The sequence below is a fragment of the Erithacus rubecula genome, assembly GCF_903797595.1.
Source record: "Erithacus rubecula genome assembly, chromosome: 20".
Classification (NCBI taxonomy): Eukaryota; Metazoa; Chordata; class Aves; order Passeriformes; family Muscicapidae; genus Erithacus; species Erithacus rubecula.
Window position 1 is genome coordinate 7,734,708 of NC_136672.1, and position 18,037 is coordinate 7,752,744.

General features: G+C 43.6%; 1 protein-coding gene across 2 annotated transcripts in view; it reads left to right on the forward strand.

Moving 5' to 3' along the window:
- The window catches only part of RAB11FIP4 (RAB11 family interacting protein 4), a 105,608-nt gene that overhangs the window by 18,641 nt on the left and 68,930 nt on the right, over positions 1 to 18,037 (forward strand). For both annotated transcript variants that reach the window (XM_079323605.1, XM_079323606.1), the window contains exon 2: positions 14,933 to 15,020. In XM_079323605.1, coding sequence (XP_079179731.1) covers positions 14,933 to 15,020 — 88 coding nt within the window. The remainder of the gene's footprint in view (positions 1 to 14,932; positions 15,021 to 18,037) is intronic.

The following is an 18,037-nucleotide window of genomic DNA, read 5'->3' on the forward strand; positions in this document are numbered from 1 at the left end:
AGGAACTGTATGGAAAACTCTTATTCTCTGGAGATATTTTTCCACTGTCACAGATTGAGGAATCTTGGAACACTCTGCTGCATGGACACTTGCTTGGTACAGAGTGAGTACAGATAAGATCTGACTACACTTTGTGTCCCTGTATCTTGCAGAACAAGAAATCCCTCTCCTTTTCCCACTTTTATTTCCCATCCATTTGCTCTAAAGCTTCGGAGTCTCACCTTGTCTCCAGAGGCAGCTTCCTGGCATTATGGGCTGAGTGGTGCTTGTCTCTTGTGTGAGAAGTTGCTGGTATTGGAATGATAAAGAAGGAAGACCCTGGGGCAGTAAATGCCTCAGCTGTGTTTGCAAACTTCCACAGATGAGCAGTCTGGATGGGACTTAAAGTACCAGGGAAGTACAACAGGAAAAGAGTGATTTTTTTTTTTTTTTGAGAATAGCATTGTATTACATTCTTCTTTGAGCAGATAATTTATTCAAGGAGTGACAGATTGTCTGTCTGAGGCACTAGCCTGCAACCCAGATTTAGCTGTGGTTGCCACAGATTCCCTTTGCTGTCAATATGCAGGGTATCCAAGCATAAAATGAGCCATCAGACCAGAGGTCAGAGGTTCTGTCTTAGGTTGGAATGGCCAGGGTGAGAAACGTTGAAAAGCAGTTTCCTGCACCTCATTCACAGGTCCTCTTAAGGCTTTGGTCTGCAAGGCTTTAATTCAGCACACTGTATTAGAATTTATATCTTTATTAGATGTCCAGCAAGATATTAATAGCCCACATAGCAAGTGTCCTCCGTAGCAAGTGGAGGCTTTTCTGTTTGAATCAGCCAAGTAATTGATGCTGGAATACAGGCACAGGAAAATGCTCCAGAACCAGATGAGAAAGGCTAGAGAGAATTCTGAAAGGTCAAGAATGAAAAACTTACTTAGAGATGTAGTGCATAAAGGAAATGTCCTAGAAAAAGAGTATCCCATGTTATAGGGAAAGTTTTTTCCACTGCCAAGAGAAAGAACAGAAAAAACCAGAGAAACAATTTTCGAGGAGTCTGACACTTGCAGTTTGCAGCTTCTCCCTGATATGCTTCTGGCAGAGCTCAGAAAAGCTGCTGATCTCTGTCAAATCCCGTGGTAAGTCTCACTTCTCCTGCTGAGTGCTGCTGCTTGTAAGAAGTTTGACCAAAGGTGAGAAGGACTCGATGGTAACTGTCTTCTCCCCACTGGCAGTTCTGCACCCTGACCAGGAGGTGTTTGGGTCTGTTGAAAGGATCTTGTGCACTTCTCTGAGCTTTGGCCCCATGCCACAGCTGCCCACTCAGAGTTACACTTGTGTGACTGTGACTCTGTCCTGGCTGTTTGCCCCTCAAAATGTCTCAGGACTGTCCCCAAAATATGCCCTATCTGCTGCAGAACCCCTCAGCAAGATGGTCAAGGCTTGGTGGGAATCTCAGCCCACAGGAGATTTGGCCACCTGACACCAAAACACTGGTGAGCTGGGCTGCACCTGCTTCATTCCAAGCCATGCCAACCTCCCCATTGAGCTCTCTGCAGCTTTGGGCTGAGGTCTCTTGGTGGAAGGCTGTCAGAGTAAAATCTGCATCTTCCCCTGAGCTCAGCACTTGCTGTTCATCTTCCTGAGTCCTTTGTTCACCCACATTCCATAAAATTGACAGCAACAAGGACAGAAATATCACCTCCTAGTATTTCATCCCTTTGCATGAGTGTTGCCTTCTGTTTCCTTGGCAGACTGTCCTCTGGCTGGAGCTGATGCTGACATTCCCTGGTCCACCATTCAATGGGCACTATGCTCTTAGATTTTTTTGTTTAATTATTATTATTTATTCATTTTCATCCCAGACAAAGCATATGCAGCCTTTATAAGGCCTTGCCATTGTTATCTGCAAGTGCAGAGGTAATTCAGCTATTGTACCTTTCCCTAATTCTCACCAGTGCAGCAAGGTAAATTGAGCAGAGACACATGGTGGGAGCCAGAAGCAATTTAGCCACCAGAATTTATCATCAAGATACAAAGCACCCTGGAGCAGGGAAATTGCCTCCTTTGCCAGCTCATGGCCTGACTGTTGGCCAAATACATGATGCCCTTTTTTTTTACTGACAAAATATTCCTTTTTGTGGAGCCTTGGTGTTTTCCCTGATCTCACTGCTGGATGCAAACTACATGAAAGAACTGTGCTATGCTGTTCAAAGAGACATGGAGCTTCCCTGTAGGCTCCATTCAATAAGAGACCAAGGATATCTGCACAGAGCTGTGTTGGGCAGGCTCTGATTTAGCTGCAGTGTTTTGAGAGGCATTTGCAAGGCCTTCCTGGTGGTCCCTTTCAAGAGGTTTTCCTGTTACAGTGAAGCCTTATAAAGTCTGGGCAAGAAGTAATGTATTCTGTTCTGTGTCTCTTCACCCCATCAAAGTCTGCAAAAAAATGGAAGTGATGAATTCCTGTGATGAATTCCCACATACCCTTTGTATGCAGGTTTGGAACAAGAGTTTTTACCAGCATTTCTGAACTCTGTGATGATAGACAGCCCAAACCAAGAGTGCACTGGCCAAAAACCCACAGCTGCTGAGACCAGCAGGTATAGTTCAAAACACTTCTTGTTTGAAGTCCTCAACACTTCACATTTGCACTTATCCTGCCTAATGAGGCTTTTACAGACCTGACTATGAAGAGATTTGTTCTGGACTAGTGAAGGTGGAGGATTTCCTCTGCTATAGGGAGTCCTGACTGCTGGACCATTTCTGAGTGATAGTGGCTGCTGGAAAGTGACATCCATCTGGAGAAGGTCTTGGTCTGAGATAAGTCTGATTTAAGTGCACATCTTAATGATGCCTTCCAGCATCTCTCAAATAAGGGGGTAAGTGTTGTTTGCCAAGGTTTAGAAATTTATTTCAGAAGCACCTTTTAGAGTTAAAAATCTTCCAGTGGTTTTGGTGATTTGTAGATTTTATGGCCATTAAATTCTTCTAGCATGACTTTCATTGTATAATACAGTACAAGTGGTTCCTTGCTTCTGGCTTTGCTCAAGGTCAGGTTTAGAATGGTGCTAAGGGAGTTGTTTCCCCCTCCTATCTACTTCCCTCTCCTTGTTAACCCAGTCCTGTGAGCTTTTGATGCTGTGATGGTTCTTTGGCTGCCTCACTACCTCGATACCCACCTCACTGCTTCTGTATCTGGGCAGGGCTTGGTCATTTAATAAAAATGCATCGACTTTTATTTGTGAGAAATGTGGATGCACATCTGGAAGGAACAGCAAGGACAAACTGTCATCAGGCATAACATTTCACTGTGACTCAGCTTAGGTGTACTTGAATGGCAATTGTCCTGTTCCAGATCACATTCATCCAGATGGCTTCCAGAGTACCACAAAGCATCTCCAGGATCATTTCCACCTTCTCCATTATGGCAGGCTGTGCAGCTCCAGCCCACTGCAGTCACACAGGGACCTGCAGGGAGCTGTCCAGCTGAGAATATGGTGCCATCCAGGCAGGACATTGTGTTTGTCTCTGCTCCATCCCAGAGCTGGGGTTGGCAGGGTGCCCATCTCTATAATAGCTGTACACCTTGCCTGCAAGGTTGTTATTCCTGATCTTACAGGAAGTGCATGGACCCTGTCCAAACCAGGATGATTAAGAGATATGGGAGCTGCTGGCTTTTCAGGGTGAACAGGGTGAGGTTTGCAATGGGGAGGGAGCATCTCTTTGCTGCTGCTGAGGCACCTGGATTTGTTTAGCACCAGCTCATTTTTCCTTCAGCATTCCCCTCTATTCACTGACCGAGCTGCAGCCATGAGGTTCACCTCTTCCCACAGGCAGATTCTTCATAGAGAGATTTTTAAGAAGACATGGACAAAAAGGCACTTGGTCCATGAACACATTAGGCAGACTCAGTCCATCAGCCCTCTCTGTGGGGAGCCCTCCACACTGAGACCACAGTCAGCAGTGGCAGAGAGACAGATGTAAAAGTGTCTGTTCAACTGGAGATGGCTAGAAACCATGAAACTGCTTCAGTCCATGATGAGGAAACCTCACCCTTCCCAGTGAGAATTCCTTTTTGAACTTGTCCAGTGAAAGGTGCTCTGAGAAAGCTCTTTTTATTTCAGACTCTCAGCATTCCACGTCATGTTTCATACAGAGCTTTGCTGAGCCTTATCACTGAAGGGTAAATTACGTCCTTGTTACTGTACCAGGTATGTTCTGAGCAGGTAACACACAGCAGACTTAAAAAAACCAAAAACTTGTGGGTTTTTTGGTACATGTTTAGCTATTAGCAGTAAACTGGCTTCTCTGATCCAGTACTGCAGTGAAATGCAGCTGGGTGAGGGCCTTGCAGTATAAATCTATTGTGATTTCTGCATGCCCTCACCTCTTGATTGTAACTCCTACAAGGCAGCTTTATGTTGGAGGAAAATAGATGCAAACACAGTTTTAGCAGGCAGGGAGAAGGCAGTAGCAGAACTCCAGTGACTATTTCTTACCTTATTTCTAGGGCCCATCTAGCAAAGCTCTTGTGATTCTCTTAAACAGTGCATGTTTGTTTTTTACATGGAAAGAGTTGGTTGGTTTTGCTTTCCAAGCAATTCATTTTCATTGTCTGTGACCCTGTGGTGACATGTTGTCATAATAACTACAGGGAACTTATATTCGCTGGAAAAATCAAAATGACAATTTTTTCGGTCAGGCTGTTTCATTTGATTTTAATGTGGGAAAAATTAATTCACATACTGATACACAAAGCATCAGCAGATATCAAAAATAAACCAGTACATACCACTGGGAGATAATAAATATATACACATGTTGAAAGAAAAGGCAAGCTACATCCTATTAAAAGGCAATTGGAAAAAGCAGCTGTAGAAATGAGCAAGATCAAAACAGTAACTTCTTAAAAGGCTTTAGAAGGAAACAATTTCACAGAACAGGAGCAGCCTGTGGACTTCTGTGCTGTACAGTCATGAATAGTCCAGTCCCACACACAGATGGACAGAAATGCCTCTCAAGTGACTATTATCCTGAGTGACAGCTGGACTGGGAACAGTGACCTGCTTACCTGAGCCTGAGAGATGTGATTTTCCAGCTGATGAAAGTCATCACATCATTACCCAAATCTCTTTTTCGAAATCCGCCTTTCCCTACTTAGTCCCCAGGCCTAGCACACTTTCAGTACATCTGTTTCTGGATAAGAAGAGAAGGTGAAATCACATGTCAGTTGAGAAAATTACCTTTGTGCCAGATACTATCTCTCCAATAGTGTGTACAGCGAGGCGAGAATGCTGAGTCCAGTTCCTCACTGAGCTTCTTACAATACCAAGACTAATTGATAGGAGGTTCATTGGGCACACTGCTAAAACACAAAAGTACAGTCCCATTGAAGCTGTGCACCTTCATCTCTTTTTGGGATTTTTGTATAGCATTTTGGATCTTTCTTCCATGCAGCCTTGAAACCATTTAGAGGTACTAATGTTGACCAGGCTGTCACAGCTAATGAGGATGCACAGTGCAGGCAGTTCTGTAACATGGAGCACCCTTGTACAGCTTCTAAGGCTGTAAAGAGCATTCCTTTTCTATGCATTCAGGCTTTGTATTTCTGTCCCTTTCTACACAAAAATGCTGGCTGATTATCATTCCTTCTAATGGCTTTCCCCCAGTGTGGATCAAAGAGCAATGTGGATTTCTATGTGTGATTTTATCCAAAGTTTCCTCCACTGCAGTTTGAATGACACATTTCACTACAGGGGCATTGCTCATGACATGGGACCATCTGAGGGGGCTTCTGGGTTGTTGCATTGCCTGGAGCTGGCAGCTGCAGCAAGGCACGGGGGGATTAGAAAAGATTAACATGGTCTGAGTGCTCTGCTCAGGAAGGGCTCCTCCTTCCCTCAGCCTTGGGTGGTTTTGCTGTTGGTGCTCAGCACTGACAGTCCCAAGTCATGCTCATCCCCTGCTGTCACAGCCTGCTATCCCTGCTTCCCTTGTCTTAACGTCAGAGGAGTCAGCTGCTGTTCAAACCCTCACACTCATTCCAGACTTGGTAATTATCCCACTCTAATGAGTGGCACTTACTGCTCATTTCCTTCTCTGCTCCTCGGGGAAGGACAGGGGAAGGATATTATCTCCCAGCCACACTTTTCTAAAGGTTAAGATCTTTCCCTTCAGCTAAGTGGAATATTGTTCCTTTAATCATACCTTTCTGCCTGATGTTTGTCATCTTAACTAATGTGTGTCTCCCTGAGCTGGATTCATCCCATACTCATTCCTCCCAGGATTTGTGTCAAAGCATTAATTTGCTGTGAAATTTCTTTCATTCGGTTTAATTTCAGGACTGCTGCTCAGACTTTTTCATTTGAGATCAGATCTCAAGGCCTACATTTCACACTCTGTCTGTGAGCATGCCAAAAGCCAAAGACATTCCCTTTTAACAGCTGGGTACAAAACTGATTTCAGGAGATCAGGCTGAGAGACCAGAGGGATACCCAAATTATGCTGCTCTGGACAGGCTCTCAGACCAAAATCTAAATTCTTTCTGAAAGTAGATGTTGTGTGTGAAGCACAGCGCTGTGCTGGTTGCATATTGCTGGGTCAGCTTTGTGCCTAAAGGAGAGAATATAACAATAAAGCACACGGTCAAGAGAAGTGGCTGTCTGAAGTGTAACACTTGATTTGTAAGTCTGAGACTAGAAATGCAGTCTGTGAGGATTTGCTGACAAACTGGGTGATACAGTATCTGTGAGTGCTGTTGCATTTGGCCGTGTTTCTGACCTGTGAATCAGAGATGAACAAGTGAAGTGCCATTGTACGGCTGGCACAAAAGTGCCTTGTTCGGATTTTGTGCATTGGAGCCACTGCCTGGATTTCAGCACTGGCTTTTGCCTCTAGTTTGGTGAATTTTCTGAAGCTGCTGTTTGGCTCTGAGCACTGTGTTTTCGCTGGTGGATCCCTGGAGACCCCTCGATGTCTGAGCTGCTCCTGTAAAACCTGCCTGATTTGCTCTGCTCTCCCCACCCTCTCCTTCCTGCTGGCCTTTGGTATTTTGTTCTTTTCAAACCATAACACCTCAATTAAAATGCAGATGTCTCAGCAAGGAAGGCACCAAGAAGGTGTTTTCCAGCACTGAGGGCCCCACCTCTTTCCCCAGTTTTACTACAAAACATAATAATTATTCTGAGAGTAGATCCTCTTTGGCTGATGCAACTGAAAGCCATGAGAAACATTATTCTGTGTAAGTTCCCTTTATGTACCAATGAGAACGATCACACACACCACAAGCTGCAGAGAGAAAGAATATTTTCACTGAAAATCAATCCATGCTGCAGCACTTTTAGATAAGCCTGATGTTATGCAAACATTTTTTCTGCTCCTTGTTTAAAGGAAAGCATTCTGCACCCACATGACCAATTGCCTCATGTGTCTCTTGTGATCTGACTATTTTCTGCTGTATTTGACTTATGCTAATGGGGACGATAATGGGCTGTGCCTCCTTTCAGCTTGTCACAGCTTTTGCTAACAGCCTTGTTTTCCCAGGCAGCCTTGGCTTCCATTCTGATAGCTGCGGAGGAGAAGGTGTTAATGCAGCCCTGCTAATTTTAGCAAGTGAGTGAATCAGTGGTTTTGAGAAAACAGTTCAACGCATTAACCCTTTGTTTCCAGAACAACACCAAAAAAATCACTAGAGTGAACAGATGGCTTGGCATATTTTTAGCCTTGCTCTCTGTTCCCATGGCACTCCAGACTGTGTGGGATTCCCCATAGACTGTTGTAAGATTGGTGGGCCCAGCCAAATGTCTTGTTTTGCAACAGAGCATCAGAGGAAAGGAGGGAAATGGAATCCTGTTTAAATCAGCAATTTAAGTAACTAAATGAAAGGTTCTAAGTTCTCACATATCCATAGATCGTGGGGGAGACTGTAGAGAGAGGTTGGTCTTATTCTGGCATTTGATCATTGTGAGCTGCTACATTGCATTGAGAGGGACAAAATAAATGTGAATTACTCTTCTAGGGGTATTGTGTGTATAAACAATGGATACATCCAAAGGTGTAGACTGGCAGAGGAAAAGCTCAACAGGATTTTGGTGGTTTCTGGCTTGATGGGGAAGGTAGTTTCTGTAGCTGTGAACTGTCTCTTTGGGATGTATAATCTGAGGAAGTTCTGAAACAAACCCCAGTTACATAACTATAGATCAATAAAACTTCTCTTCATCCATCCCTTGATTGTGAGAGTCAACCATTGCATTACCCTTCTATAACAATACCTAGAATATTGGGGTATCTTACATGGCAAGAATTGTATTTGTTGTTATCCCAAATTAGCTTTTTGTCATCATGTACTGAAGACTGCAAGTGATTTCTCAATGTGGAACAGAAATCATAGCATCAATTTTCCTGACACTGCCTGTATTTCTGTAATACACAAACATTCATTGAGGTTCATGGTGTATTATGTTCTCTTAATAGCTCATTTGCATATTAGAATGTTTTGAACAAATCCATTCCTAATGTGTTCTCTCAGCAGTACTGTGTGGCTCAGTCTTTTACCATCAGAAGATAATAAAATGATGTTAACATAACAAAATGCTGAAAACAAGCTGATGACAAGGGTCTGCCAGTGGGGCAAATTTCACTGCAGCACAGCAAGTTTAGAAATACCTGTGTATTGTGTGAAATCATCAGCATGCCTGGTGTTTCTTGTCAGTTAAACAGCTGTATTCAGAGATGACAGACACCAGCCCATGGGCAAGTGAGACAGGGCAAGAAACCCAGCAAGCTACAGCATGGACCAGCTCTGTGCAGGTTTCATTGCTGTCTGCAGCATCACTGCCTTTGTGGTGCTGAGTGTGGTGTGACTATTGCTATCACCATTTGAAAAGGGGAAGCCAAAGCAGATGAAATAATATGCTGGTAACTTCCTGCTACTGGAAGACTTGCTGCTCTGCCCCCTGTGCCACAGCCCCATGGCCACTGCATACCATGTCCTTCCCCAGCAGCAGGGATCTCCCAGTCAAGATAAACTCTCCTGCCCTGGGAGCTGTGATATGGATCCTACAGCTCCTGCCCTCCTGGGCTCCTTGTCCCTCTGCAGTGCTGCCCAGCCCAGCCCAGCCCAGCCCAGCAGATTGGAGCTGTGTGTCCCTGCCTTTGGGAAGGGCAGCAGCTGCCCTGCCATGTGTGCTGCAGATCCTCAGTGCTCTGCCACTCCTGCTTCAGCAGCTCCACTGCACTCACCATCTGTTACCCACCTGAGCCCAGGTGATGCTTGCACGGAGCATTAATAACACATCAACACCAGAAGCTTCCTTTTTCCTCAGAATGCACTCAGCCACCTGCAGTGCTTCTGGAGCCACCTCTTCCTTTCTTTCACATGCTCCACATGGTGGATGTTTTCTCCATCTGGATGACTGGGGGCTATTTTTCTCCCCTTGGACCAAGGACCCATGGACTCAGGTCATATTTGGAAGAAGATGCAGTTCCATGTGTTGGTGCTAAACCCAGGGAAGACAAGTGAATGGAATTTGATTAGACTTTTTGCATTGCAGCCATTAGTAAATGATGGATTTGACAGATTAAGGAATTTGCTGAGGCCAAGATTACTCAACAGATTTGCTTATGTCATTTAGGACACAATCCCAAGATCTGCCTTCTAGCTAGTAAATTGGGTGTGCACAGTTAAAGCAGAAATTGAAACAGTCCTTTCTGTTTACAGAGAGGTCACAGAGAAGCCAACTTTCAGGCTTGAATCCCACAGATAAAGGGGCAATGAGTGATGCTTGAAATCAAAATTCAAAGCAAATTCAAAGCCATTGTTTCCAGCAATGATGTATGTCCCTGCATGCTTTGGGATCAGACAGCAGCTGATGGAAATTCATGCTGCTGTTTGCAGTGGTATGAATTATTTACAATGCACAGTCTGCCAGGGCTGAGTGGGCAGGAGTTTGTTGGACTCGTGGCTCCCAAACTCTGGCCTCCCACTCCTTACATGTGTGACTGGGAACATGGTCCTGTGTGCTGGAGGGTCAGGCTCAGGGAGAGCATCAGGTCATATGAAATGAGACAGCTCAGATTTTAACCCACTTATTCTGGGCTAGGTAGATCTTGCAGGTGTGTCTCACCTTCTCAAAAGGCCTCAGATGAGGGACTCCAGTTGCTTTTCATAGTTTCAGACCCTTCCTGATTTATAGTTCTCATGGGTAAACAATGATAAAAAAAATGTGCTTTGCTTTTAATAGGAGTCTGTTCAGTTTTATTTTGCTGATAATGGCTCTTAATGTCTTTCCTCTGCTACAATCTTTTTGAACATGCAGTTTCCTGCTTGCAGAAGTCCTTATACCTCATACAAATCATCACTTAATCTCCCTTTTGCCAAATTAAACAGCAGAAAACTCTCTTTTTTGATTGCATAAGATGTTTTAATTTTGTATTCTCTGCAACCTGTTTTCCAGCATCTCACATGACAGTGGGTACCACAACTGTGTGAGTGCTGGTTTCTCCAATGCAATGTAAAATAATTTCCCTCTTCTTCTGTTGCTTCCCTGAAATGCCACAATATCACAGAGAAATCTCATTTCTTTCCCCTCCATCAAAAGACAGCCCTTCTGACTGGGTAGTTCCAACACCTGGGAGCACATCAGTGCTAAGTGGGAAGGACAGGGGTGGGTCTCACACACGTGGTGGTCTCACTGCCCAGCCCTGCTGCTGGAGCAGCATTTCAAACTGTGGAGTGTAAACTTACACCCTTTCCAAACGTGGGAAAGGCCAGTCTGTTGAAACCAGGGCAAGTACAAGTGCTGCTCCTTGTATAAATCATGTGGGAAGCTCTCTAATTCCACCCTGCAGCATTTACATGTTTAATCTCCTTTTGCAGTTTTTTTTTGAGGTTTCTCACAAATGCTCCTGCCTCAGGAGCTCCTGCCCAAAAGTCGCTGCAGCAGCACAGCCTGACCTTTTCCTGCAAGTGCTTGTGTTGCCTTTGTCTCAGCTCCCAGGTGTTCCCTGCTTGCACTTCAGGGTGAGACGTGCTCACAGACCTCTGCAGCATGAAGGCAAACTGCTGAGACAAGTTGTTTATTTCAAATGGCATCTTCTGGCTGTGATTTGGATCCTGCTGCAAGATTTCAATGAACAGAGCTGGTGTGGGGTCCCTCTGAACTCGATTACTTCTAAATCTTACAAATGTTTTTTGTGTTAACAAAATCTCTTATTTTTTGAAAAAAAAAATCAGTGAGGTCAGTAGGGGTTTGAGTTTCTTCTTGCCTGCAAATGGAAGCAGGATTCAGTTCCAGTCAGAAAATCTTTGCTGGAAAAAGTACTGATACTGTCTTGGCAGCTTCAGTACAAGAGCTGGCCAGGAGTCTGGAGAGGGTTCCTTGGCTATTCAGTACAGGTGCCCCTGTATTGAACTCACTTGCAAGAAAAGATAAGTTTCAGTATATCTCTTCTGAGTTCTGCCAGTGATTTGTTCTCTTTTCTCTCCTTACTCCACTCCCCACTGCTCCAAACATCCTTTCCATTTGGCTTTTTTAAGTGTTCCCAGCCTCCTCTTATGTGTCAGAAAACAGCATGGGGCAAACACTCCTTTGCAGGGTTCTCAGGGTGGCTGGGAATCCCAAGGGACAGGAGGCAACTCCTTACCTGAAGTGAGCAGGTATTAACAATGGAAAAACGTGTTTGCATTAAAAGGGCAATAAGCCATTCATCCAGGTGGGTTAAACAATAGGGACAGAGATTTGGTTTTCTCCAGTTGTTTCCCAAAGGAAAATTATTTATTTCTCTCTGAGATTTATGTCTTCTCTCTGATTATTGGACGTCTACTGAGGGGTTCATTAGAGACACCCTTGTAGCTGCCAAAAGAACCAGCTGGATTATTGAGCCTGCAGCTCATTTTTCTGCCCTTGTTCACTTCCTACAGTGAAGAACTAGTTTGCAATCCTTGTTTGTGCTGTCTATCTCACATGGTGGAAGACTGCTCTGTGCAGAAAAGTGTCTGTCCCCGGCCCAAAACACTGCTCCTACTCATTGTGATGGCTTCTGATCTGAAACCCTGGAGCACATGGGGCTCCCTTTGCTGCCTGTATGTATCACAACAATCACACACTCGTTTCAGACTGAATATTGGCAGCAGTTGGTTCTGTGGTCTCGAGTCCCTTGCCAGGGGATCAGCAGAGCCCAGCACAGCCCAGAGATGTGGAGCCCAGGAGTCTGAGTGTGCCAGGACTGGCACATCCTGCGTGTGCAGAGCTGGGCTGTGCTGCCCATTCCATTATCACACACTGATAGGGAATGCTCCCTCATTCCCTGGCAGAGGCCCTGGACTCCCTCAATCCCAGGGGGTTCTTGACTGCAAAAAAGGCTTCATTGTCACCCAGTTCCCAGGTAGGCTTACAAATCCAGAAGTTTGCCAAGACAATGAAGAAATATAACAACTGTTGATTCATTGTGGGGAGCTAACCCTTTCTGAGAAGGAGGGAGAGAGGACTTTATCTCTTTACAAAGTGAAGGGTGGTTTATATAGTGTGGGCACCAGAGAAGATTTAGGGATAGCTGTAGTTTATTTGGCCACAGATTGAAATTTAACTTAAAGCATTGCCTTCAGTCTGGAATTGCCTAGGAAGAGCCTCTTGCCTTATTCCAGAAAGCTATTGATAAAAATGCATGATCAAGTGCACTGCAGGCTCTTGAAAACTGTGTGCAAATATGCAGGATTTATGTACTAAATACATTAATGCATAAACCCTATGCATGTAACCAGGCAAACGTAGGCCCCATTGATTGAAATCCTTTTATCCCCTGACCTGTGCTGGGAGCTGTGTTTATTCCTGGCTGAAGATGTGAGCACTGCTGGCATTAATTCCATCAGGCTGTTCTGTAAATTCTTCATCATCTCCTGCACTGATGTCAGTTATTTGCGTTGTAATATCCAATTGAAAACCTGCAAATTAGATTTAGGGGAAACTGGACACTGAAGCACTTTGCTCAGGTGATAATTTCATTTACTGTTAAGACATTACTTAGAGCTAAATGTGAACATATCCTCTGTTCCTCCTTAATACACACTCCCAGACACATAACATCTCATTTAGTTTGATTTCAAAAGTGTAATTTTATATGTCTGAGCAACGGGTAGACTAAAATCATTGAATCAATTTTGAGGAATAAAGTGCCAGATTCACTGGGAACACCCAGTGACACCACTGTGTTATAGCACAATATTAAATAGACTAGAGGTTTCCCAGCTGGCTGCAGGAATCTGTGCATTAAAATTTAAAACACAGTTGTTGCTTGTGAAGGTGACAGGGATAATACTAACCTGGATTTTCCATATCAAGCATGTCTCTACTTAATTGGTTTCAGTCAGGATTTTCAGCTAGTCTGGTGTGCATTAACCACACACTGTGGTTTCTGGTAAAGCAGCTTTTATTTTTTTTGCTTTTTTTTAAAAAAAAAGAGAGATGTGTGTTCTGGTGCTGTAAATTAGTGGGGTTACAGTAATTCATTGTGATGCCAGGATGGGAATTTGATTGTGAGTCACACCAGATTTCACATCTGGGCTCTGCTGCCCAGTTTCTGCAATATGAAAATTTTAAGAAAATGTCTAATTTGTCATAAGCACTGAACTCATGATATAGCTCCTTATTTGCCCTACCTACATGATTTTTTATTTTCTCTAAGAAAAAGAGAGGTGAAAAGATTCAGTTTAATGATCAAATTGTGCCTTTCTCATTCAACACTGAATTTTGTATATGAGTAAAAATTCCGTCGTTTTTTTCATCCAGATTTGCTTGTTCTAAATGAGCCCTTTGGCTTATCAATGGCAATTATTGGTACAGAGGGAATTTATAAGAATTTATTTGTAAGAAGAAGTGCACACACAGAGCTTTGGGAAACTGCTGGGGTTTTGCTAGCACACGGGAAAAAACACACCAGAAAATCGAGAAACTGGGTCATCTGGATTCATTTGATGCATCTTCCCAGCTGGGCTTTTGTTGCTGCTCAGGCTGACATATCTGAGCTCACACAGATTGTGTTGCAGCAGGATTCTGTGGCATCCTCCAGGCCTGCTGTCCCTGCACTCAGCTTGCTCATCCTCCTGGCTGTCTGGAGGGTCCAGGGCAGGTTCTGTGAGCTGCCTGTGAGCTCTTAGGAGCAGCAAGAGGCTGTCTGTGCCTCGGTGAGGTCCCTGCAAGGTGCTGCAGGCACAGGCACACATGGGGGTGTGCACAAGCTCCAGCAAGGTGGCTGTCAGGAAGAACAGCCAGCTGTGTGTCCAGGTGTGCACTCACCTCCCTGGACTGCTCTGCCTCTCACCTTATTCTTCTTCAGCTACTTGTTCTTCCATTCCTTTTTTTCTAGACAGCACAAGAGGCTCTCCAGTCTAGGCTGCTTTCCTCTCTCCCAAAACCCTCCTGAAAAATTTGCCAGACCGTTTTTGGGGCAAGTGCTAATTTGGTGGCTGTGTTTCAATTCAGTATAATCTCATTATATTGGTGAATAATGATCAGAAAGGCTAAACTGTGAATCTGAGATTATAAGGAGTAAATACATTGCTTGTTTGCACAGTGTACTGGTGTTGGAGATTGAGTTTCTTTCTTTTTTATTTATAGAATTTTTTCCCATAATTTGCTAATAAACTTACTACTAGGTACTTATGAGTATTTAAGAAGAAAACAAAAGAAGTAGCCAAGGTTGGGAGAGGAGTGTAGCATCTGGCTACACTTCTTTTATCTCTGATAGTTTCTCTCTAAGGAGGGAGATACCATGAGATCAGCACCAGTATCATGCAAGACATGATTTCTCCTTTCAGTACCAATTATTGGCTAGTTCAGGTGAACAGTGTGAGTATTCTTCAACTTGAAGTCTTCTGTGGAAGATACAGAGTGTATCAGAGCAAGAAATGATACACCAAGATCAACCCATATTTTATCATCTTTTATTTTAGGTGGAAAAACTGGCAAAGTACTTGGACCCGAATGATTTGGGAAGAATCAATTTCAAGGACTTCTGTCACGGAGTTTTTGCTATCAAAGGTATGTGCATATTTCTTAAAAATAATTCAGTTCAGTTCCACTAATGTTTCTCTGGTTGCAGAAAATGTAATGATCAAAGACATCCTCTCTTTTAACTGTGGTTATTTGTAGTGACAGTAGACCAGCTCTGGGAACAGAGCCAGGATATTCTTCATTTTTGTGCATCTCATGTATCAGTGGTGAGCAGTGCTAGAGCTCCTGCATCCATAGGTGCTTGGGCATTGGCTTACTGGTGATTTTTGTCAGAATAAATGTGTTGTGGTTTGAAGAAGAATACAGCAGAAGAAAGAGTAGCTTTGTGGTAACAGGTTTAATACTTCGAGATTCTGATCTTGTTCTGCCACCTATTTACCTCAGGGAGTTAGGGAGCCCTTGGGCTTTCAGTTCTCTGCTAGGAAATTTTAGACTATTATATTCCTCTTGAGGTATCTGCAAGGTGTAATTAATTCATGTTATCAGGGTACTTGGGGTCATGTGGAAGGAAATGAGTTAATTACAGGTTGGCCATGAAAACCCTGAAGATTGAGATCAGGTGGATCTAGCCACCTCCTTTCCAAGGAAACAGTCCTTGGTAGAACACACAGACATTGTTATACTTTACAACTTAGCCTAAAGGCAACAAAACAACAATGAGGAGGGATTTCAGGTGATTCACTGCTGATTGCTTTTCTGACTTCCCATAGTGAAAGAATCCATATCCTGTCCTTTTCTGGACACTGTGGTGTGTCCATTGTAAAGTGTTGGAGTGATGTCATTGCCCAGAGACTTCAGGGACAGGGTGAGTGTCACAGTGATGGTGGTGTGGTTCCAGGAGAAGCCTCTGGGGAGTCTGCTATGATGAGATTATTATGAAGCCATAACAATGCGAAAACATAAAATCACAGTTCTTTTAATTAAAGTTTATGGCAGCCAAAGACAATGTATAATTAGTTAAAATTACAGTGAGAAGCTGCTGTCATCAATGGTCTTGAGGACACTGTCCAAGGTGACACTGATGTGTTTGAAGAGAAGGCAAGAGAAAGACCAGGAGGAAAGTTGTTACCTTTGAGCACGGACCCTAAGGTCTCTGCTGGGGGTTTTCCTTGAGCAAAAAATGCTGCTGCAAACTGAATTCTAGTTTAAGTAAGACACAAACTCTGTAAATCATCTCATGTCTTCTGTAATTCACAGTCTAAAGATTGCACAAATGCACAAAATACATCAGGAAGGGATAGAAATGACCCAGAAGATCTCTTCTGTGGTGACTGTGCTCTTGTCCATGTACCCTCAGTGATGGAGTGGGCAGCTCCATCTCCTTTACTGGGGGGACTGTGTGAGAATATTGAGTTATCAGAGTCATGAGGCCTTGGGGGTTTTGCTTGGGGGTTTTCATCCTTGTGGGAACTGATTCTTGTGTTTATATTCTAAGGTTTAATCCTGCAAAGATGTGGCTGGATCAAACTGTCTGGAGTACCTTGCACTCCAAGTTTATGAATAACTTAAAGCCCAGCTGTGGAGCATGTAGGGTCCAAATCGTTTATGTGATGGTTGTTAGGATGTGACTGTGAACAGATGCAGAGAAATCACCCAATTCTGCAGCATCACCTAGAGCTCCCTTAGCACATCATTAGCATTTCAACACTTAGACAGACTCAGTACTAATGTTTATCATCCAAGCAGCAGCTGCTGTATCTATTTCTGATAAGACATTGTGGTGCATTTTTTCACAGCATCTCTTTAGAAAAGCTGCTCTTATTGTTCACCTCACAGCATGGAAACTTAATTCATCTTTGCTTATCTGCCATATTTTTCTTAAAAATTAAATTGTTTATGTTAAAGTTCAGAAAGGGCATGTCTGCCTTTGGAATGGAAAGCCTTCACCATGTTGTTTTAGTGCAGCCACATCCCAAGGGGAGTAGCAGGCTTATTATCAAACAAAAGCAATTTGTCTTGTCAGCAATAGATTATAAATATGATTCTTTGACATCTCAGCCTATTAAAATTGCTTGGGGCAGTCAGATTAATAGAGCAAAATGAGATGCTACTATAAATCCAGTGGGGTTTTCAGTAATAGAGTATGAAGTTGTGCTATCCTTAGCACTGATAGCCAAATGTTTTAATTCAAGCTTTACAATCCTAATGCCTTACTATATTTCTTATTTATGAGACTTCATATTAATTTGTCTTATAGATGCTTGCCTTTATAGTATGGTGATGAAATTGTTTGCTGCACAAAGGGGATATAGTGTCAAGGTTTTTTGGTGGTTCACTGCCTTGAATTTATTTAAATCATGCAGTTTGAGACATCTAAGAGCAACAGATTCAAATCAGAGTTGTCATCTGGTGCTGTTGGTTTGAGCATTTCATATCCAGGGCTGGATTTCAGCAAAAAGCTTAATGTTGGAACTTGAGAAAATCCCCAAGATCTGAGTCTTTAATGCTCTGTAACTGGTTAATAGAGAAACTCCTACCCCTGGATCTAAAATTTGGAGCTTGGCCTCTCTCCTCCATAAACCAGGGCATTGTCTACTCCTGCATGGTACAAATGAGAAGTGTTATGTTCTTCTACAAATGGACATCAAGCCTTGCTGCCTCCTCAGTGCTTCAGAGCTGGATAGACCTCATGACATCTGGATCATGTACCTCTGGCACTGTCAGGTGGAGAACAGTTCATTTCTTTCAGCTGCTGAGTAGCAGGAGCTGTGGGTAAGGCTGAGCAATCCCACTGACTGTAGGACCTGGGGAAGTGGTGGAGAGGACTTGTTCAAGTGGAGGTAAATGTGCTAGAGGGCAGAAGTGTGTTGAAGGAGCTCCTTCTCACTGTGGCTCTGGGGTGGAATACTGGACAGGTATGGAGCTTGCTATTTATGGAAAGCTTTGCTTCTTTTGCTGGTCTTTTGTGGATTAAGGCACTTTGCCTTAGCATCTGTGCTGAGTCCCTGCTGTCTAGGCTGCTTTCCTCATGAAACTGGGCTCTGCCAGAGCCAGGGATAGGCTTGCCATTGAATTTAATGCTTTGCAGCAATTTCATTGCAATG